The sequence below is a fragment of the Anguilla anguilla genome, chromosome 4 (assembly GCF_013347855.1).
Source record: "Anguilla anguilla isolate fAngAng1 chromosome 4, fAngAng1.pri, whole genome shotgun sequence".
NCBI classification, from domain to species: Eukaryota; Metazoa; Chordata; class Actinopteri; order Anguilliformes; family Anguillidae; genus Anguilla; species Anguilla anguilla.
The window spans coordinates 13,621,532-13,645,036 of record NC_049204.1 but is presented as its reverse complement, the minus strand read 5'-3'; the positions used below and the strand labels follow the sequence as shown (position 1 = coordinate 13,645,036).

Here is a 23,505-nt window from a genome sequence, read left to right as displayed (position 1 = left end):
CCACGCCGAGAGGGCTGTCACACCTCAAAAATCAGCCTAAAGCAACGACTCCGATCGGATCAAAACCACGCCAAGAAACCCCAGCCACGAGGTTTGAAGGCTATTGTGAATCTCAAGATGCACTACAACTAAGGAGTCTGCCAACTTCCATGCCATGAATCATTGCTTCAATTAAATAATATGGATATGTGGTTGGCTATCGTAGCCCTATTGTTATTTTAGCCTGCTAAACAAGTAGATTCATTGGTAAAAAAATGTTTACTCTGTCAAAACTTGAACTTGAATAGGCCTAAAGATGACTTTCATATGATCAGCAAATTGTTGTTTCATTGCCTTGTGAAATAGCCAACGCCAATTAATGCACAGTCTAATACCCATATGAGCCCATTCACCATGGTGTAAATTGTGTTTATTCGACTAAGAAATCTTTTCATATTTATTTGGTAAGAGATGGTTTCTCTTCATTAAGAAGTGTTCCAATATACAACAAATGATGCAAGATCATGTCAGCTTCTTTTAAAAATGCATACTTTGAAGAATGCATACTTTTAACACACTTTGAATGTATACATAAGGAAATTGCCTTTTTTTACCAATCTTCTTGTACAAAACATATGCATATTTATATATATTCAGCATTATTATAATTTTTGTTTTCATAGTCCAAAAATGCAAGATTATGGTGTTAAGTATCAGACATTAACAGATATTGCTGGAATTTTTATAATTTCTCTGATGAAACTGAACTGAAATCAAACTGAAATCCAAAATTAAATACATTTTTTCAATCCTTCCGCAAACTCTAATAAGATGATATCGATATATTTAAAATCATATATATTATAAATCTTGATGATACAGCATATTTATATTTGTACTACATATTTATATATAGACATCTTCCACCTTTTGTTAATTAGGACTAATGCAAGACAATGAAGATACCAAGCTAAACCAAAGCAAAGTTTTGACATCAACTTTTTTCTGTCTGCTGAACTTTCTTCATGTTGCTACCTTCAAGAAGCATTCAAAAGGACTGTTAAGAGGTTGATTTTCATTCAAACACGACTTTTTACTATGACTGTACAATGAATACACAAGACCAAAACAGGTCATTGTGCTTCCTCTTATGACTTTTATTTTCCAAGATTAATGAGCAGTTCTGCTATGGCTTTGATCACTGCTTTAGCTGCAAGTGGTTTCTAAGGGTTGCTATATCTATAGATATTACATTTATATTTATTATCACATAGAGGTGGTGGCATTTTGATGTGTGATGTAAGTTGGTGCTTTTTTAATCATATAATGGTGTTGATGTTCAAACAATGTTTTGAGTTTTGATTGGGTGACCCATTGTGCAAACTACATGACAGGGAGGGGTCAGAACTGTGGACGTTAAGTTTCCTATTCAATGTGTTACTTCTGTTACAAGTTTTTACTTGTTCTGGGCATTGCTCTTTTTAATCTCAGGATAGATTCCATTATGCATTCAGCTATGTCTATTTTGTTGCTAACTCTCTTCATTTAATTTCCATTTACAGAAACGCACAGGTATACATACATATTTTCAAAGTAGTTTCTTTTGTTAAAGGTTGTAGCAGGCAGCTCATGGGTCCATTTTGTGTTTTGTCACATGCCAAAAGAAAGTGACTTCTCACATTCATATCTATGAAAAAGGAACTGAAAAGCATTGTTAAATAAAGGTTGGTTCACATTCATTGTTGCATTTTTTATTTAATCCTTTCTTTTCAAACGTGGGCTAAGATTTACATCACATGCCTCCACTGCCTAACATAGATATGTTAATGCAGGGGGTTCAGATTCCAGTTCTGCAAGGCCTCAGTGTCCGCTTTTTGGTGCATTTTCAGAAAAGTGACTTTTAAGTCAGGACTGTCCAATCTTATCTGGCCTAGTGCAGGTTTTTGTTTTTGCCCAGCTCTCTGACACCTGATTCTACTTATCAAAGTCTTGATTGAAAACCATGATTAGTTAATTAGTAGAATCAGGTGTCATAGTTCTGAGCTTAAACAAAAACCTGCACCCACACTGGCCCTTTTTGGATAAGATTGGACACCCCTGCTTTGAGTCATAGATTGTTTACAGTCCACATGCCTCGTCTCAAAGATATACATTGACTGCTGATTGAAAAGGAAAGCAAAAAACATGCAGAAACTGTGGCCCTCCAAGACTTATCTGTGTGCTAATACACTACAATAAATGACATCATCTATAATACTTGTTGAAAATAACAAGAAAGCATCAACTACTATATACAATATATATTATAGAAGGAAAATACTTTGTGAGCACCTTCTTGTGGATGTTGGATACCATACTGCTGGGAACTCTTGGTAACAGTGCATGAAAAGCAGTAGTCATTTAATACACCTGTATATTAGACCTATCAAGCAAGGCATTACACTCTTCATCCAAAAACTAGGTGGACACCATCAGATACATTTCATTGGTTTACTTCTGCAGGAAGAGCACAGCACACAATGTTCAATAGTGCAGTGAGAACAGAAGAAACACCCGAGTTTGTTCTACACACACAGGACAGAGACCATACATTTTAGCAGCTTCCTTCATTAGCTAAATCACTTTGGCAATATTCTGAACAGTCACATGAGAAAACAGGAACATCACACTAACAGGACCATCGCCCTTAACAAATCACCAAGCAACTTCTTTTGTTATCCCAATCTTGAAACTTTACATGTAACCCAATGTGTTATTTCAGTATACGAAATTCAGTGGGGAAAAAACACATTTTCCAAAGGAGAATTGCTCCAATCGCAGAATGCAGTGAGTAACTACCCTTTTATGGCACAGACTCTATGATGGAACATTATCAGCTTGTGTGTCCCACTGCGATAGCGATGTGAGACGCATCATTTATCTGCTTTACAAACCACCACGTCAGGACTGCTGAAATCCAGATCCAGAAGGGTGCCCTCGAGCAGGCCTTGCAGCTCTGTATCATTACAACATGAAGCTAAGCTGGTTCAACAAGTCACAATGATATACAATAATTAAATGTCTGATTGGTTCTTAAGCTTGCTAACATTTCTTAGGCCTGCATTGGTGTTGTTGAGCTAAGAAAGCTCAGAAAGGTGTTACAAAGCTGCTGTACCACACCAGGCCAGCCATGAAGAAACTGGATGTTCTTTTCTGTAAAATATACTTTTGGGGTGTTCAAGACAAATCTTCACAGTGTTGAATGCTCTTTAGGCCAGTGGTTCCCAAACTGTCCTGGGGACCCCCTGTGTACGCTGGTTTTGATTCCAAACATAATTGCAATCCCAGAATTGAAAAACAAGCTGTTAATTTTAAAACGAGAAATGCATTCATTAGCTTTTCATGTTTAGTTTACTACATTAATTTAATACATTGCATCCCTTACTGTACTACAGCAAACAATTACATAAAAAGAGGTAAAAAAAAAAAATGTTTTTAACTGACCAAATTAAAGACTGAGATTAGTCTGGTCAATAGGCTTCTGATGGGGCTTCTGGGGAATCAAACGCCTTCAGTTTTTTCCCACAAGGACATTGTAATGCCGGTCATCCTCAGTGACCAGAGACACCAGGGGCCAGTCTTCCTTGTGGTCATCGGGGTAGTAGGTAATGAACTCCTCTGTGTCTGTCTTATATAGCCGGTAAACCTGGATAGTGTGCTGCAGAGTATACCCCAGGAGAAACATCTCCACCTGCCGGACGAGAGAGATAACTTCAATTATTTTTATATAGCTACCTGCATCTAAAGAGGAAAAACTGGCCTATTTTTTCAGTTTTCATTTACGGTAATAATCTTGGTCTAGAATTCGGTTATGTACAGTCATTTGTTTCACATGTCAACTTGCAACCCACTTCAAGCTTTCCCACAACCCGCCAGAGGGTTGCAACCCACTGTTTGGGAAAGCGTTTCCAGGGGGTTGTCCTCACCTGCTCCAGGCCGCCGCTGAAGCCGACGTGGCTCAGGTGGTTGGTGAGGAACGTGCGGGGGCAGTCGGAGTCGTCGCGGGCGAACAGGAGCAGGCAGAACATGGGCACATCCTTGCCGCTCTCCATGCTCGCGTGCAGCTCCACCGCAGAGCTCAGCATCAGGAGCTTGACGGCCTCCAGGAGGGCGTGCTCCTCCTCCCCGCCCTGGAACATGGCCTCGCACAGGCTCCGCCTCTCCTCCGCGCCGTCCGCCTTGGCCACTGCCCGCCACTGCTCGCATGCGCGGACAGAGACACGGCAGGCCCAGAGAGGAAAACAAACGCAGCTGTTCAGATCGATCAGAGACGCATGAACACCGCAAATGAACACATTCGTGTGAAGGCACAGAGGCGGGCGTACGGAAGAACGCACAGGCAGGCATACAAGGACGTGCCCGTAAAGTGCTTTCTTCTCAGCCTCGCCTTCCTCGATGCCTAGCAACTGCCACTTTTGTTTCACACAGCTACCAAAGCTTCTGTCTCCCATTAACTACCAAGCAAAGCATTAGTCAGTTATTAGGCTATATAAAAGCAGACAACTTGGCCTCATTTTGGCCTCAATACTTTTAATGGCTTGTGATTTTGCAAGTTTTAATTAATGACTTATAGACAGTATTTAGTATGCTTAACTTGCATGTACAATGTTGTACGTTGTAAACATTGTACATGCAAACACACATACATTCTAGCTCAAAGAAACACATAAATGGAGATTCACTCATTTTTCCTTTGCCATGAATTACAAACAAATACATGTGTCTGTCATATTTTAAATGGATAGTAGAAAGTGTTTTTAATGGGGCATTTAATATACGATAGCCCGACACGATACGATAATTGTTTTTATGTCGGTAGATGATCTATAGACCTAGCTAACATTAATTTAGAATGTAGCGTTTGCAAGGTGGCGATAGTAGCCTACTTAAAAAGTCATTAACACTAGAAATGCCACAGTGGTCAATTTGATCGTTGAGAAAATCAATAAACCTTCCATCATAAAACTCATATGGCTCCCCCTTTGTGACTTTTCCTAAACATATGTATTGAACATGCTGATATAATTTGAATATCAATATTCCATAAGAACATACAGTAATAAACACTTACTTAGATTGGAATGAACTTAAATGGTCAAACTGACCATCATTTATTTTGCCTGTATGCTTGGTCATTTTGATCACTGTGTGTAACATTGTTGCTGCAGCTGTAGCCCCCAGAACAAGCAATAGCAGGCAATTTAGGTTTTAGGGCCTACCATGTAGCCCTGTAGCTGTCTGAATCATGAATAGGGTTGGGTACCAGAGGTGTTGTATTGTGTTGGCGTGTGAAGTTGTATCTGGATTCTGTGTGATTAAAAGAGGTCAGAAGGTGCAGAACGTAATGTTCTTAAGGGCTGAGAGTCTGGTCTTTGTGCTTATTTCGGTGTCTAACTCTCGGGGCTGTATAGATTACAGGGCATGCCCCGCCAAGCCGTAACTTGCCGGATGGCAAACCAAGATGGCTGCACCCTAGTGCTAGTAGCTGCAAGGAAAGTGAACTTTATTTTCTAGCAAATATGGGACAGTTTCAAATTTTAATGCAGGGCATTCATATCCAAGGGAAAAAAGCAAATTAAGAAGTATCCTATTGCCAAGTGCTTCACGTCCCCATTACATTCCCCAACCAGCTCACATCCAGGAAAACAGGTGGGGCGAGTTACTTGCTCGATCGGCTTAAGAACAATGAAGTGATGCGTGACAGCTGCACCCTGTGGCTCTCAAAGACCAGGGCGAAGGTCCAATGGGTTAATCAGCTGAAAAATTCCATTATAGCTAAAGGTACTCTCCTGATCAGATCCTTGGTGTAACACAAAGGGGGCTATACACAGCAAAGAAGTGACGTAAACACAAATGAGGTTCACCGTTTTCTGGAGGAGCCTCAGGTGACGTTTCAGCTGCTCGATGGCACCCTCCTTTTCTCCTGCCTCAATACACCCGAGGGGAAACTTCCAGCTCTCAACTGGCTCCATCTCCGCTGCAAGCTTCTCTGGCAACTGTAGAACAAGAACATGAGAACTGCAATGGCCTCAGGCAAGACTTCTCTGCAATAACAAAAAACAACTGCTGACTGTGATGACAGTGTCTGGTATGACAGCTTCAGAATTTATTACAACTTGTTTTTTTTGCACCTGGGTCTAAGCCAGAGGAGATGAAACAAAGCAATTGGAAATTCCAGACAAAATGTTCCGTACAGTATGTTACACTTCCTTTTATCTCAACCTTTGCTCCTACTTCGAGAATTATGCAAATTTCAAATTTTAAACATTTCAGCAAATAACAGCTAAATTCAAGATTACAACTACATCGGACTGGACAATATGCCACAATGATAAATTATCGAATTATCGTAATAACGGACATCACCACCTTGTGGTGTATTGCCTTTCTTTTCATCTTAGTAAACAACCAGGCTTTCAGTACTATACTTCCACTTTCATAAATGCACATTTCAGCAAGTACTAAACCCTATACAAAGCATTCACGGCCAAATGTACACGTTACTCACAACTTGGTTTTAACTTCCTACTATAGCGCCTGTCGGTTTTGTTTTCTCCAAACTATCTCTGGTGCTACAATGATTGCCTCATACCAGTGTGATGTCACCATCCTCAATCCAGGCAGGAAGCTTGTTACTATGACTAAGGACTTGGAAGAGGGTAGCCCTCAGGGCACAGTAGTTATCACCCCTGACTCTTCGCAGGCCCTCAAAGCTCTGTGACAGCTCTGAGTACCCCTGTAGGCAAAACAGGTAACAGCCAGTCAGTGAGTCAGTCACATGATCCACACAAATGACTCTTCTTCTTTACCATAACAAGGTCATGAAAAGTGCCTTCAAGACATTCTGAAAAATATTTCGGGAGGGAAGTCTCAAACGCTCTAACACGTAGACAAATTTATTCCCTTATGCCAATACTCTAGATACCTCAAAGAATGATGTCTCGAAAGTCTTTGATGTCATCTTTGTTTCAAACATTTATATTGGTCAAAGAAGAGTTAATGCATTCTACCAAGGCCATTTAATAAGGCTAGGGTTTGATGAAACTTTGCAAGACCAAAGATTCAGAGTCCTTTCCAAAACCGCCTCTATATGGCAAAGGGCAGGAAACACTATGAAACAAAAAAGGGCTCACAGAGGCTGATGCAGAAACCAACCTTTCTGATGAGGGCACTTTTGGCTGTGTTGCCCTTCCACTCCCCTTGACCGTAGGACAGAATGTTCACCCCTGGCGCCACACTGCTCCTGTCCTGAACCCCGGGAACTGGACCCAGAGACACGGAACATGCACAATTCATTCCACAACACTTTCATCACGTCAAAATGCACGTCGTGCTCAACAGACTTCCCCATCTACCTGCAAACGTGCCCAGACAGACCCTTTCAAGTGCCTGACGATGAATAGGCTTGTCAGAAACGTTATCATCTACTGCTATCATCTAATGCAGGGCTGCCGGCCCTGTTCCTGGCGATCTACCATCCTGTAGATTTCCATTACAAACCTAATTTGGCACACCTGACTCTACTAATTAGCAGTTTGACAAGATCTCTAGTCGTTGAATGAGGTACGCGTTGTTAGGGTAGGATTGAAGATCTCCAGGAATAGGGTTGAGCAGCCCTGATCTACAGCTTCTGGTCTTTTATGAGTGTCATGCCACATCAACGCATTGAACAATCAGGAACACATCAGTGCTTTGGCACTGTGTCCTTCCAAAAATCCCAGATCTATTCCCCCCTTATTCAAGCACCATCTTTAAAATGCCATGGTTATGTACAGTGTGGACAAATTTGCACTCCAACTACTTTTGCAGGGAAGTTAAAGGCCCTGGTGTGTGTTGGGGCTAGCTGCCTGTAATGAACCAGGTCTCTTGAATGGGAATGGCTTACGTGTTATCTGGATCAGTGGCTCCATCTTTCCATGCTCGCTATTGTCCTTGATAATATCCTCTTCCGAACGGTATAAGTCCTCAAAACTGGAAAAGGCATAGTGAGAAGGGCTGAAGGGTTGAGAGAAGACTGAACAGATTTTCCAGGACTTTTACTTTACCTACTGAATGCTTTTAAATATATATTTTTCCATTTTAACATCTACAGACTTAAATATTACAACAAATACAAATTTCAGTATTTCAAATAAAATGTTTGTTAAATATATTTTAAATCGTTTCATATAGTAATACTTTTTGTGGGATCAACGTTTCAATATTAAAGATGAAATCTGTCACTCCAGTCTACTTGTGATATTTCTGAGCTTTCAGAGCTCCACCTCTCCATATTTCAGGCTAGTCTTTACAAAGAAATCCAGGTATGGATCATTCTGTATGTACTCAATTATAGACCATTTCCTCAAGAAGGGGGAAAGAAGCAAACACATCTGCATAATAACATCTGCAGCTATAATGGATATTTACAGATATCAGCCGCAACTGAATCATTACCACTAGGCACATTATCACACCTTTCTGCTTCCGTCACAACGGTAATGCCATGTTCAGATGACAATGGCTCAGTTTTCAGTTGAACCATCAATGGGCTGCCCGGGCTTGCGTTTTCTTCCTGGGTTTCAGTAGGACTGTTTCGCTCCATCGTTTTACCCTTGCCACCGGCCTCGGTCGTCTTGGAGGCGTCCCCTTCCTCCTCTCTCTCATCAGACTCTCCCCCGATTCCCTCAACTTTCTTCACTTCCACCTCCAGTTCCTCCTCTACATCTTGCGCAATCCCCTGTAGGGATGGCACTACCTGCAGTACCACCATCTTAGCCTCTGGATCCTCAGGCTCCTCCTCCTCCTCAGTGGTGCAACTACAAGAAGAAAACATGGCTGCAAACAAAGACCCTGATGAGCAGAAAATAAGTGAACAACACTGCTGTTACAGTGACAGTGAGGCTGCAAGGAAATCTCAGAGGGAAGCGCAATACGGATGCATGACAACTTCCATATTAATGACGAAAGCAGGGAATTTCATAACCTGGATTCATACCAGCAACCTCCTCATTATGAACATAGTAGTGAACAATCTTTTCACTCATCAGCCCAGTTTTTAACCCCGTCACATCCACAGTAAGCTACTATATCAGTGGCATAAATTCAGTTCTTTTTTTGTTATACTTTACTAAAGGGTAGTGTAACCATGATGCATGAAAACTCTAACATAGGGTCCAAGGGTACCCGATTATTACACAAGCCATAAAACCAGGAACACTGTGGTTACAAGCCAAGCTCCTCATCTACTTTGGCACTCAAACACCCAGTTTCTGAACTGCCCATGTCACTCCCAACAAGTTATGTGTGTACATAGAACATCATTCATTACAGATTACTGATATCGGATTTTCCACTAAACAGTAGAACAAATAAGTATACTGCATCGCAATTCTCAACTTCCTCCCATAAATGAACACCTTCAAAAATTTAAATGTACATTTTGAATAATCTTATTTTCTTTCATTCTCTGACATTTGCAGAAGTCAGTAAACTCATTTCAGGTCTGCCAGGGTGACAATACTTGATTTTCCTGAGCTAAATTCCTTTAAGGTAAAGTGTAAACATCATATGACTGCTTGACTCCTTGCCAGGAATGTGACACCTGACTTGACTTGTCTAAAACAGACAAAAGTACCTATATTTGTTTGCCTGCTTGTTCTAGTTCTAATCCCAGTATGCCTGACAGTTCAGAGTGATAATAAATTAGACATCAAACTACGGTTATCAGAGCCTGATAGAAAGACAACAAGTGTGAATGCATTAAACAGTCAGTCAGTCATTTACTCCACCACTTATTTGTTTCATTCATAAAAGGGAAAGAATTTGGAGCGTCTCTACAGGCCTAACTGAACCAGAGCAACGGAATACTCTTGTAGCAGTTTACCGACCCCTTGTGGCCACCCAGGAAGACGGTCTCCTGCTGTCACCTTTTTCTGGTTATGAGCTCATCGATAACGGAGGGCTTTTTAGCTTGGCTGGATGAGTTGTTGTCTTCATTCACATCTGATGTCTCTTTGACAGTTGCTGGAACATCACCCTCACTAGCATGGTCCTTATGCTCAGACTCTCCTTCCAGGTTGAGTGTGCCACTCACCATCTCTGCAGCTTCTTCATCTGCTGGCCTGTCAAATGCGACAATGCGACAAATGCCTGTACAATGTATTCATAATGTATGAAAAAGACCATTAACCTCAATCTGCCTACAACAGCAAATTCCACTTAAAAACATTAAATTCCATTTTACTTAATTAGCTTATGGCTACCTAAATTAGAGGTGGGACATTTTCTTTAAACGATTACAAGCTGATTTGTCCTTGCATTTACTTTCCATTGTTCTTTTTAAATTTTAGCATTTTCTCTGGCGTAGGCTAGCCAGCATGACAATGAATAAGATAAAAGCCTGTTTTAAATCATTACCAGGCATGGCTTTAGCCTATCTGTCACCCTCGGTGAGATAGCGAACTGGGGGAAGTGCAACACGAAGGCTGTACATACTCTTTTGAAAGACGATTTTTGAAAGACAAAAACAAAAAGATTTGCGATTTTCAGATTACATTTTATTCTAAACGTTGGAGGTTGGAGAATCTGTTGGAGAGTAATTGTTTACCCAAGTACACGTTCCCACCCCTAACCTAAATATATACTTTGCTTATGAATCACTGTTCTTGCAAACTGGTCAGGAATTTCCAGCTCACCAATTTGCACAGCTCAGACTATGTTTCGCTCACATTTATTGTAATGAAATCAACTATCAAGGAGAGCTACTTGTGCCAAATTTCCTATAATAAAAGCTTCATTATAGTAAGTAATCCTGGTATGTTTAACAATATGTTCTTACAGGTAAAGTTCCTCTTGTTGTCTGAGAGATCCCGTTTTGGCCAAGGAAGGATCTATTAATTTAATTAAAAACTGCATCGGTTTCTATATTTGTTTTCATTTTAAATAACACATAATTAAATGGTACATATTTTATTGCAGATGTAACATTTGGCCAAACTAAAAAGTATGAATTCAGTACACCCCTAGTCAACAGAAAAGTTACTGGTGACTGTAGTGAGGACAGGGAAACAAAACCAGCAGTCCAAACTATCAGATGGTGCATCACACCTTACCTGGATAGACTTCCCAAGCAAGGTTTATGATCAGTCAGTGAGGAGGCTTCATCGGGGAACACTGTATCAGGACCTACAGCAGCTCCATCAACAGCCTTAGGGGTTGGGTCTTCTGCCTTCACGTCCTGGGGCCCAGGTAAGCGCTCCTCTGACTGTAAAGACTGACTTTTTAGGGTGGGTTCCACTACCTCTATGATCTGCTTTTTAAGGGAAGAGTCCGCAACCTCTTTAGGCTCATTCTTAATGGAGGGGTCCACTGTCTCTACAGGCTCATTCTTAAGGGAGGGGTCCACTGCCTCAACAGGCTCACTGTTAAAATTAGGCTGAACTACCGCAATGTGTTCACTCTTGAGAGAGGGGTCTTTTAACTCTACAGGTTCACATTTGAGAGATGGATCTTCTAACTCTGTGAGTTCACCCTTTAAGGAGGGGTATTCTACCTTTATTGGTTTACTACTAAGGGAGGGATCTGCACCTCCTTCAAAGTCACTCTTAAGAGAGGGGTCTGCTACCTCTATAGACTCACTCTTCAGGGAAAAGTCTATTCTGTGGGCATTTTCAGATTTGGAGGAAGAGAGTTCACTCTCAGCTTTTTTTGTAGTTGTTTTATCCTGCAGGTTCTCTAGCTTAGGGAGGTCTTCTACACGTGTAGTCTCAATTTTGAGGACAGGACACACTACATGTCCACTTCCTGTCTTTTCATCTTCTAAATTCCTCTCATTGGTCTTCTGACTCTGGTATGTTGTGTGCCCATCTTCAGTTTTAGGGGAGCAGTCTTCTGGGCATTTGTTCTCAGCTGTCCCCAGATTTTTAACTTCACTGCCCACCTCTTGGTTTACCTGCATTTCTGGCACAACTGCCATCTGCGCCTCACTTCCCAATTTCCTGTTGTGACAGACACAATGAGATGACATTAAAACAATAGAATTCTAAATCAATTTCTCTGTCAACAGTAATGTTCATACATGGCACAGATGACATTGATATAGGATTAGCCATTACAATTACTAACAAGGTAATGTTTACAGACATACAGTAGAACCTCAAAGAAACTGAGGACATACTCTCATCAGGACAGCAACCAGTATGAATGCAATTACTCTGATACCAGGAAATGAACCTAACATTGAGCAATTTGTCATTTTTGCATGAGATCCATGGGTTATGGTTCGCTTCGGATGCAGTTAAAGTTATTTTACAAGAATGGCCTTGGCTACTCAAAACAGAGAAGTGCTAAATATTTAACTGTTAATAATTGACAAAAATCAAAACTGCAAGGAATAGAGGACAGTTGTGGTAACCTCCTCAAAGGAGAAACTCTTGATTCTTACAGCAGGAATTGATTTTGTAGGGAAATAAATCAGAGAAATGCAAGAGCATCCATCATGCTAACTATATCCTAACCTTAATACTCTTGCGCCTTTGTTATACCCACAACAATCCCATGAGAATTTTGTGCATCATAAATAAAAATGTTCTGAGTGCAAAGTGTCTGTGTCTCAAAGAGTTATACCACATATCCAAAGCCTACACATCAAAAACCTCATTTCAACAATTCACCATGCACACAATCAACAAGAGCTATACTTATAGGGTATAGTAAATTTCAAAAGTTTGAAATATTTCACTTGAGACCAAAGTGCTATCTGGATCCAATAATGTTCTTATTTTTCCCTTATCATGTTAAACATAGAATAGTGACAAGCTAGTGAGGACTGACAACAAATCCTAGCTAACACAAACAGCTCACTAGCTAATGAGCAGTATAGCTCACTCTTGCTCCAGGTTAATACGGGAAATTACCTAACTGGAAAGATTCACTGAAACTGAAATCAAGTGAGCAGGGGTCATGCTCAAGAAACCACTGAAAGTGATAAGTGAGACTAAAGTGAAAGCTTAAATAAAATGCAACTCCTGAACTGTACAGTCCTCAAGCCAAACATATTTGGCTTTGAAAGAGGCTGGCAATCTCTGCAATTTCTGAAAGAATGTTTTACAGTTTAACAATAAAATAAAGGCACTACAATTGAATTGTCTTGATTAAATATTAATTGTGTGACAGCAATGGCAAGCTCAGCTCTTACTACTGTGACAGTACCTCTTCTGGCAGCAGTGCAACAGGCATGCTATTTTTTGACACACTGTAGCTGTGGTACATATTTGCAATGCAAGTCAATCTTTAATTTAAAAGTAATCTTTCACTTTAAAGTTTTTAAGTGAATCACATTAAACTTGTTCGGGAATCAAAGGTAAAGAATTGCATGTGTATGGAATTGAATTTATATAACACTCTGCATATCTGCAAAGAGACTTTTTAACTGACTCCAAATTGGAGTTAGTAAATTGTTTATAAAAAAGGTATATCTGAATAGTCTCCTGATCAGTTAGGGTTTCTGAAAGGGACAACAGAGTTGGCACCAGACATTCTTGAATAAGTAATTGTTCCACCAGTGTGCCCATCCATACAACAGCTCCATGCACAACATGGTGACTTACAAAGACCCATTGTTATAGCTGTTGCTCTGCGTATGCACCGCTACATGCCTGTGAATACATGTGCAAAAAGACGCCATGAACAAAGTAACCGATTATGAAAAGGCTGGTGATATAACATTAAATAGCTTGCTTGCGTTTTAGAGTATACATTTGTTAGACCACTTGTTGAATAAGTAGCCTAATGCACCCAAGTCACCCATTTACCTGCTGTCTTGGGTACCATTTGAGTCAGCTTGACCTCCATCTTCCTTCTTAGAACATGCTTTCTCCCTGTCAGGTTCTTCACTGCCTTTGCTCGTCTTTTCAAGCAAACCTTTTTGTTCTTCGTGTTTTTCACACTTCACTTTACAGCAACAGATCCCCATTTGTGACTTTTCCCCTTGTTTATTAAACACAAAAACGAAGGCCTATGGCATCCACATCAGGAACAGCACATGCAACGTCATATCCAGAGGTAGTCTTCGTGACTGAGAAAAGGAAACACACTCAGATTCAGACACTCCACAACAGATCTTCAGAACCACATGGGCTACTATCATCGAACGGTAATCTTAACCGCAATTTATTTGATTTGCCTCTTTACATGCAATACGGGTGTCTGTAACTTTCAGTCTGCAGATTTATGCAAAGCATAATGCCAGGCACGGAATGTAGAAGGCAGAGATTGCGTGTTCAGCTACAATTTACAATAGCCGTGCTTCTGTCTGATATTACTCTAACTGGGCGTGTTAAATAATACAATAAAAGACGTCGCCTGATAATAAAAATACTTCAGACAAAAGCCTGAAGTCTAAAATCATAAAGCCTCCAATTTGTTACAAGAGTTCCGTTTAAAGCATCAACAAGGTTCAGCAACTAATTGTTTACAACGAAGCCGGTTAGTCCGTAACCTCGTGATCAATCCCACGTAGTTGTATATCAAAGCAGTGTTCAAAATGTAGCCTAAATGAGACAATAAATTATTGTTGCAATCTACATTGCGTTCATGTTTTACCTTCGGCCAGCTTCAACTGCCTTCGATCGATAACACTCTCGCCTAAACGGCCGTACACACCAGGAAGTTTTGTGCGCGTAGTTTCACTTTCCGTCTGTACGACGACTGGTCGTTCCGCTTCGGAGTGCACACGGCATTAAGGCAACAGGCTCGCATTGCTCAAAGTAACCAGTTCTGCAGAGATGTGGTCGTTTGATATTTAAAATGGGCACGAGATTACTTCCATAGTATTCAAGATATCTATTGTTAACAAATGAACACACTGGAAAGCATAGTTTACAGTTCAGTCCTGATTGCATACGTTTCATTAACGAACTCAAGACAAGATAGCGTACCACTCATGCTAGACTAAACATGCAGCTCTTTTTGTCTAACATTCAACTTATTTTCTGAGGCCGCGTTAAGACATAGTCTACTACAGCTTTAAAAGCTACCTATGAATACATATGAAAGATACGAATTTTCCCCAAACAATTATTGCTTCTTGTTTTATGATACATTTTAAAGGGGAAACATTTAAACTTGAGAAGTTACAAGTGCGGTATTTTATTGAATACAAACGGATGTCCATGTATACTCAATAGTAGGTAATAGTAAATAGAGTGCACTGATTCAGACGTGGCCCTGGAGTCAGAACCAGCAACATCTGGCACACTCACTCACTGACGCACGTGCGCGCGCACACACACACACCTACCTACCTACCTTGGACGAAAGACTACACACCGAACAGTCAAACTCGTATCCATGTATTTTTTAAATATAATCATTTTATATTCTTTATTGTTTTGGAAAACAACATGAAATAACTTGTGACACAATGTTATCATTATAAATAATAGCATTTACATGATTTGTTCTATTTTCAGACAACCAAATCAAGTACAATTTACCAGGCCTACATAACATGTGCAACCTGTTTACCAACTATATTTAATATTTTGGCAACAATAGATCCTCAGGTCCACTGTTTCATCTCCTGTACATGCTGATATGACTGCCTCTTTCAAAACAACAGTAAATATACATATTTTAATACTCAGTTTCAGAATATAAATACCTCTTAACACTACATGACAAGTCAAAAAATGGAATGAAAATAAAATGTAATTTTATTTACACTGCCAATTCATGCCACACAAATGAGTCTTGTTTACCCCATTCTTAAGATCAAGTTGGAAATAATTTCATGTTTTTACTGGGACATTAACACACCATGTCTGGCATGTAATTTTCAGCAAAAAATCTAATGTCTACTCTAAGTGGCCATTTGTTCAATACGTTCAAAATCTCAACATGGTTCATAAAGGGATAGTGTTTTTCCTCTTCATACTAGCCCTGACAAACCGCAGGAAACGACAAGCTTTTCTTTCCTTGCAATTAAAAACAAGGTTTTATTTGGTTTACAATCTATGCATAGTTTATGAGTGTGAACGCTATTGGCACAGCTATAGGTTACTCAGCTGTTGCAAATGACCAAACAGCTCCTCTGGGAGGCCCAGTTCCACCACCAAGTCCATACAGCTCTTCAATAACTGTTCCATGCTTTCCCCTGCACTCAAGGCAGGGTGTGTGTTGCCCTGGCAGGGGGCTTGCAGCGCGGCAGGGCCTCCGTCTGGCGACTGCTCCTCCCTGCAACAGTCCTCCTTGCTGCAGCCGCCGCCCCCACACCCCGTGCTGCTGTGCTCCATCCCCAGGTCCTCGACGCCCTCTGTGATCTCCCCGACACTGGGCGGAGGGCGCTGCTGCCCCATGCTCATCTTCATCCTCTCAATCAGACCCTCCTCATGCCTGGACACATCCTGGAGGAGATGGCTGACGGAGAAGAATGCCGGGGAGCCTGGATGCTGCAGCTGACACCAGCACTGCAATGCACTACCGAGGGATGTAAAAGATGTAAAGAACGCTTGGTCACATGGTAGCAGTTGGTGAATTGGTGTATTGCGGAAGCACGTGGTAATTTATGTTTTTTTTTTCTTTCTGTATGATTGATATGTAAAGGGATTTTCTGTGATATTGTAAAATACTTGTTTCATCTAACACAGGTTGCTCGCCTCTCCTTGTATGTGAAATATGTGGCCTGGCTTTCATCCAGCATCCTCAAAAAGATTTTGGGTGAGCAAATACCTGTCCAAAAGTAGCAACCTCTTTGTGGTTGCTACTATAAAAATGTCACGCTCAGTAATGAAAAAATAATTACTTAAACTCCTTACCTCAGGATTCCTTTCAACTGTCCAACCACGGACATTTGTTCCGCTCCCTCCCTATAACCAATGTTAAAACCACGTTGCAGTGATGCCTCCTTCCCTGCGTCAACACCATCCCTGTAGCCGTCCTGATAGAAGTCATTTAAGTTATTTTTTAATCTGTCACCTAAAAGACTGCATCCGTTTATAGCAATGATAACAGGTTACCCAACGTTACGTAAACTCCGTGCAATAACACTACACAATGGGGAAATGTCCGCAAGGTAACTATCTTAGCTAGCTACTATGTTATCTAAATTCAACTGTTGTTGGCTACAGTCAAACCTAAAATTAGACACTTAGACAACTGTCTGTAAAATGAATCCTGCTAATCCTAACTTCGGTGTCATATGAAAGAAAACTGCCTTTTTGTTAGCTATCGTTAGTTAAGGATTAAGTAATTGTCACACCTTTACTCGTTTCGACATATTGTTGTTCCACTCTTTATGCTGAAGAATAATATCATTTCCATCTTCGTCAAAGATATCCTCGCTGACAACTGAAACAGATTTTACCCAAGCCATTAGTCCGAAATTTTAAGATTACCTCTAGGGTTAAAAAGAACAGTTGGTAAAATATGGCTATTTTTTCTCAGCACTCGTTTGCAAGGGCGACACGGTTCGACGTCAGTGTACGTCATTACAGTGCGTCTGGGTTTTGGTTCTTGCGCAAGCAAAAGATGGTGGGAAATCGTCAAGATGCTCATGTTATATAGATGTCAATGGGGAATTGGTCTGCAACGTGTAGTTAGTCGGGGAACGAATGAGCAGTGTTCAGTTTTGAGTATTTATGTGAATATTCAAGCATAACGCCGCAATTAAGCAAAACAGTTATCTTTGAACGAATGGTAGTCCAGTGTGCATTCAGTTGCACATTAATATAACCATGTACTCCAGATTTGTTAATAAAATATTTCTCATTGTGTGATAGAATATATATATATATATAATACAAATAATATAGATATATTGCAAATATCTTGACATTTTTTCTTTACTACGTGCTTTTTGAAAACAAAAACTAAAAATGTTTCAATCAGCAACAACAATAAACATATTAGGAATAATACAAAATAACACAAAAACTCACATTCAATGTAAAAAGGATTATTACATTATAGGTTATGACTTTATAGTTGCTGTTACAAGTAAAGTAGATAATATCAAAGGGCAAACACATGTAATGCATAAAATATGCTATTTACATTTTGATATAGTGCCGATAAATGTAGCCTATATGAAGCTTTTTACTAAATGTTTTGATTTTATTATTCCAAAGAATATGACTAAATATTGTCCTCTCTGTGGAAACACATTATTTTTTATTTAGAATTTAAAATACTGTACATTTGCGATGTTGCCCTTTCCATATGTACTTCCTTGATCAATGGTGGCTTAACCTGTACAGCAACCTGCAAATTCCCTGATTTGATTTAAAATTTCATACAGTACTTTTAAATTACATTCTCCAGGGAATGGAAAAATGTGGCATATAACCCACTAGATGGCAGCATATGCTCAATTTAAATTATGTCATATGGCCCTTCTTCAGAAATCGTTTTCTATGTATTATGATATTAATAAATGAATTTGTTCACTTCAGAGATGCCATTTAAAAAAAGGAAAGATAGCCAACAAGGTAAATTAATACAAGGTCCAAACAAATGCAGCTTAGTTGATATTTAATAGTTAAGAACGGAGCTTTATCCAAGCAAAGTTCTATGCTGCTTATGCAAAGGCTTGTTATGAGATTTTATCAGTTGTTGCTTATTCATATTTTTCTGTATTTATTACTTAACTTTCAGTATATTTGTCCCTCTGGTACCTCAACATGTTTGTCCATGTCTATATAATTTACCTTTATATTTTTTTTATATATTACTGCAGTTTCTATGCCTGTTGTAACAACAACAACAACAATAATAATAATAATAATAATAAAGAGCAAGAGCCATAGAGTTGTCATGGTAGTGTGCTGCAAGTAACGTATGTGTGCTTATCAGGATACATGTTTGGTGCAATACAATGTATTGTAGGCTCCCTGTGAATACATACTGTATATTGAAGCTTTTTTTAGTTTATTGCTAATTTTTGATGTCATTATTATAAACCTTTGTTGTCATGCTTTTCTTTGTTTCAGTGTTATGCATTGATAATAGGTATATAATAACTCATTATATAAATACCTGCTTAAATGCTCTATCTTTTCATTTTAATAGTTAATTATTTTAAATGCCTCTTTCTTAACCCCTAAATGATTTGGTATACTGTGTAGTAGTATGAAGTAGTATAAAATAATCTGATAACTCCTGGGAAAATAAATATTATAACTTACTATGTATAATATTAAAAAAAGAAAAGATTTATGTCACAATTATTCACACCAATAATAATTCTGTAATTACACTCCAACAAAATAAGTCTGCATTAAAATGCTTCCTTTCAAGTTCATCTCAATCTCATGGAACTGTACTGTGGCCTCCCATATTTCCTGTTTCACTGAGATGTAAAAAGAGGTAACACACATGTAAAATCCATGTGTCATCCAACGGTTGACGAAAGGAACCCCCAGAATAAATGAGACAAACTGTTGTTGACCTTCACAAATTATTAAAATATTATTTAAAAATCACTAACTAAAAAAGTCAATAATTAAGAAATGTTAAAGCATTCAAACATCTTTGCATCAGCTGGTCCTGGGCTCTTACTAAGGTTAATGAAATCAGGAAGTCCAGCAATATCAGAACACTCTGGCCAAAAGCCGTCCAAATATATTGTACATGGTCACCATACAGGTATACCAAGTGTTCCAGCAAAAGAGAACACTTAGTGAAGCTGTCAATAACAGGGGTATTCCATTAATCTCCATTAAAAAAGTGTAACAGACAGTAATGCTCTCACCGATTAATGGAAAATTATGTTTGCAGTATAAATAAAAAAGAAATTAAGTAAACAAGCATGTATTTATTTGTGAAATATTGTAAACATAATGTTTCCTGTTATGTGAAAGACATATTCAGGGACATATTTATTTTTGGCTGGACCGCAACAGCGGGGCCAGCCCTACAAACGCGAATGTCTGTGACTGACTGAGTGAGTGAGTGAGTGATGAAGTTACACCATTGGTCGGCTGAGTTATGAGGTCACACCATTGGTTGGCCGGTCCAGCCATATACAAGGTTTTTACCTGGTCTTGTTTTGAAATAATCCATGTGGCTCTTAGGACTACTGAAGGCATGATGAGGTTTAAATGTGTTTGACCATATAGATACAGATAACCTATTTTTGCCATTTGCAACAGATTTTGTTCACCCGGATAGAATCTCCAAGATTCTCTTTTTGTAACTGAGACGATTCGGCTCTTTTCACCATGCTGCATTTAACAGTCCGGCTGCGTAGCAGGACCACGTTTGGCGGAAGGGCAAAGTAAAGATTAGGCTGCTGAATTCCATATCACTTCTGATACGGTTTAGATGTGGATCTGAGGGCATGAGTGTGTTGCGGAAAAAAAAAAAAAAACATTCTTTTCAAAGTGTGAATTTCTGAGGCAGAAGTTACCTGAATTTTCTCATATTTTTTCTTTTTGCAGATCCAATTATTGTCTCAGATACAATGTATACAATTTTTTGGTTATATATTTACTGAAGTAGTTCTTTTCCTTTACATGAGGGAATAGGAGTAGAAGTTAAACTTGAAGCCTTGTGTTTTCAAATTCACTTTCCAAGCTATTACTCTACACTACAGACAGTCTTATGAAAGGCAACCACAAAGAGGTTGCTACTTTTGGACAGGTATTTGCTCACCCAAAATCTTTTTGAGGATGCTGGATGAAAGCCAGGCCACATATTTCACATACAAGGAGAGGCGAGCAACCTGTGTTAGATGAAACAAGTATGCAGTCTTTTTAATACAGGGCAGTGCTATGCACGACAACAACTGTGCAGTACGTTCTCAATACAGGGAGCCAATTTTGGTCTTCTTCAAAGAGCAATTTCTTCCCACCTATTCTCAACACAAATGGCATGTCACTGTGTGTTATGATTCACAGTTAAATGAACAGTGTAAGGACCTTTATTTTTAATTGTGATCTGGCTGCTGATTCTTTGATTTGCTTATTTAATAAATTATTATTGATTTATTTGTGACAATCACCAAGTATAGATATTAAATAGAATTACAAAGCATATATTTTATACATTAAATCTATTCCACACAAGCAAAAAATAAGAGAAAAAATACGTATAGAAAAGCAAGAATTACACAATACAGTTACCAAAAACCAGTGGTACTTGCTATCCTTAAAAAGAACATAGAATTATGCTGAAGAAAATGTAAAGCCTTATATCATAGTTTTTGTGTGGTATTGTAACTTTATTACAACAGAAACTTGCATGATATTACTACTTATAGTTACACAGTGACAAATTGATGATATATAAAATATCATGTCTTCATTGACTTTGCAGTGCAAAAAAATAGTTTGCTGAAGTATACCTGAAGTATACTATTTCATACTGAAGAATACTTGAAGTATAATTGAAGTTTATATCAAGTATACTTAGTAAACTATTTTTTCACATGGGGTAAGTACTACATATAGGACAAGGTCTGTAGTCAAGATGGATTCAGAGTGATTATGCAATTCTCACTATTATACTTAAGTAATTCTACTGTTGGCTGTGGAAAAACGAGAGATTGGACTGGAGAGGAGGAACATTCAGACTAATAGAAATTACTGAGTCAAAAATTCCTGCAGGGATGTCTCATGATAGACTGATAATATGAAAATGATGTGATCTCAGCTTGCATCAAGGTCTTGACTTTTATGAAGAGGCAATGAGAGGTCTGGGAAAAGAGACTGAAGAAAGCCTAATGTTAGCAACAGTATTGAAGTGATGAACTAATATGATGTTTTTTCTGTGAAAAAAGAATTGGCCAATCATAATGAAGGTTTCCACCAAGGTTCATTGCAGGGCAACACTGTAGAAGCGTCCATATGTCTTCGGAGCCTAAATTTATACAGCTATGTCCAGAAAGCAGAGGTCTGTTTCAGGGAAGCTGATCTTAAGACAGCCAAGTTCAGATCTCAGTTATGCCAATGGTAATGCACATGGAAAAGTGTGACTGGGGGTGGGTTATTGTGGAAGTCATTGGAAGTAACAGATCCAAATGTTCCTGTGAAAAGGGAAACAGAAGGTCTCTAAGCGCAGATCCCTGTGGAACACCTATCACATGTTATTAAATGGCTTAGGTTTGATGCAAAATTTCTTTAGCTTTTTCTGGACAAGTGCTTGCTTGGATGCATTACCTACCAGGTGTATTTGATATTATTTATTTAACATACTACATTGTTTAAGAAAAGCTAAATTGTAGTTTTATTGTATTCATTGTATTGTATCTAATTGTATGTATGACTGTGGGCTGTTAAAGTGATGTAGCAATGTCAACATAGTGACTTGTAAAATCTAGATAAAATATTTTGTGGATAAATACATGAAAATAATTTGTGGATAAATTCTATGTACCTTGTTCAGATGAGGCATACATGGGCTAAATACATAATTACATTTTATTTTACTGTATTGTTAAGATGCAAGTAGTACGTGATGCCACTTCCACAAATCCATGAGAATCTTCAACAAAATACAGTGCAGTGCATATTTGGACAGTTACAATCTTTGTTGTTTTGGCTCTGTACTCCAGCACATTGCATTTGAAATTAAACAATGAATACAAGCTTAAAGTGAAGATTGTCTGCTTTAATTTGAGGGCATTTACATTCATATTTGCTGATCCATGTAGGAATTAGTCTTCTGATTTTAGGAGGACAAAATTAATTGGACAAATGAACATGATGTTGTTATATTTAATAATTGGTTAAAAATCCTTTGCAATAACTGGGCAACTAGGCTAGTAGATAATAGAGTTTTCACTAGGCTAGTGAAAGTAGTGCCATCTAGTATTAGCCTAGAAGCTGGAGGCAAATTTGCTGTTACTGTGCATGTCCTGAATTGATGGAGGATGTTGCTAAAATCGTATGAATTTCTGGGTTTCAAATTGTGGAGAAAAGAAAAATAGGACACAAAAAAGTATTATGTAGATAGTAGGAAATTAAAGTAAGCATCGGAGTAGCCACCATTAAATACAAAAAATGGTCTTTTCTTTTTAATTAACAATTTTTTTATTATTTAAAAAATATTTTATACATCTTGACCAACAGAAACACACTAAGGGGGGCAAGCACACAAACTGGAAATGGTATGTTTGTGGCCATGTTTTAAGAATTACCTTGCTTTATAGTATTTTTTTAGAAGATAGTCTCTGAACAAATTGATGCAAGTATTATGTTGATACAGCAAACGGTCTAGGAGGGGATGTGGGACAAAAAAAATTTCACTTTCTTCCTATAGGGCCATCCAGCCAATTTCGGTAATTTTTCTTACCTGAGTAGACGGTGGAAATGGGAACCAAGTTTGGAATCTACGCCAAATGACAAATGCACCTTTTCCTCAGTCTTACAATGTTCCGTGACTTTTGAAGGAGGACACCAGAGCAGGTAAACAAATCATGGAAATGTATCCTGCTTGAAGTCCTCTGTGGTTAGGATTGTGTCCACTTAGTTTCTGCAGCCAGCACTCTGCGCATCTCTTTGGGAGTTT

At 38.9% G+C, this 23,505-nt stretch overlaps 2 protein-coding genes across 2 annotated transcripts; both read right to left on the bottom strand.

The window, feature by feature from the left end:
* Positions 1 to 1,714: 1,714 nt before the first annotated feature.
* LOC118225287 (AF4/FMR2 family member 4-like) lies at positions 1,715 to 14,904 on the bottom strand. Its single transcript, XM_035413465.1, has 11 exons — positions 14,602 to 14,904; positions 13,812 to 14,074; positions 11,112 to 11,996; positions 9,927 to 10,121; positions 8,475 to 8,816; positions 7,904 to 7,989; positions 7,174 to 7,280; positions 6,611 to 6,754; positions 5,883 to 6,014; positions 3,945 to 4,214; positions 1,715 to 3,709 (listed from the first exon to the last, which is right to left on the bottom strand). Exons 2-11 carry the CDS (start codon positions 13,970 to 13,972, stop codon positions 3,530 to 3,532), a joined length of 2,502 nt encoding a protein of 833 aa, XP_035269356.1. The 5' UTR covers positions 13,973 to 14,074; positions 14,602 to 14,904; the 3' UTR covers positions 1,715 to 3,529.
* A 462-nt stretch (positions 14,905 to 15,366) lies between these two features.
* On the bottom strand, positions 15,367 to 17,477 carry otulina (OTU deubiquitinase with linear linkage specificity a). Its single transcript, XM_035413468.1, has 3 exons — positions 17,258 to 17,477; positions 16,815 to 16,936; positions 15,367 to 16,476 (listed from the first exon to the last, which is right to left on the bottom strand). The coding sequence occupies exons 1-3, from the start codon at positions 17,369 to 17,371 to the stop codon at positions 16,050 to 16,052; spliced, it is 663 nt and encodes a 220-aa protein (XP_035269359.1). The 5' UTR covers positions 17,372 to 17,477; the 3' UTR covers positions 15,367 to 16,049.
* Positions 17,478 to 23,505: the final 6,028 nt, after the last annotated feature.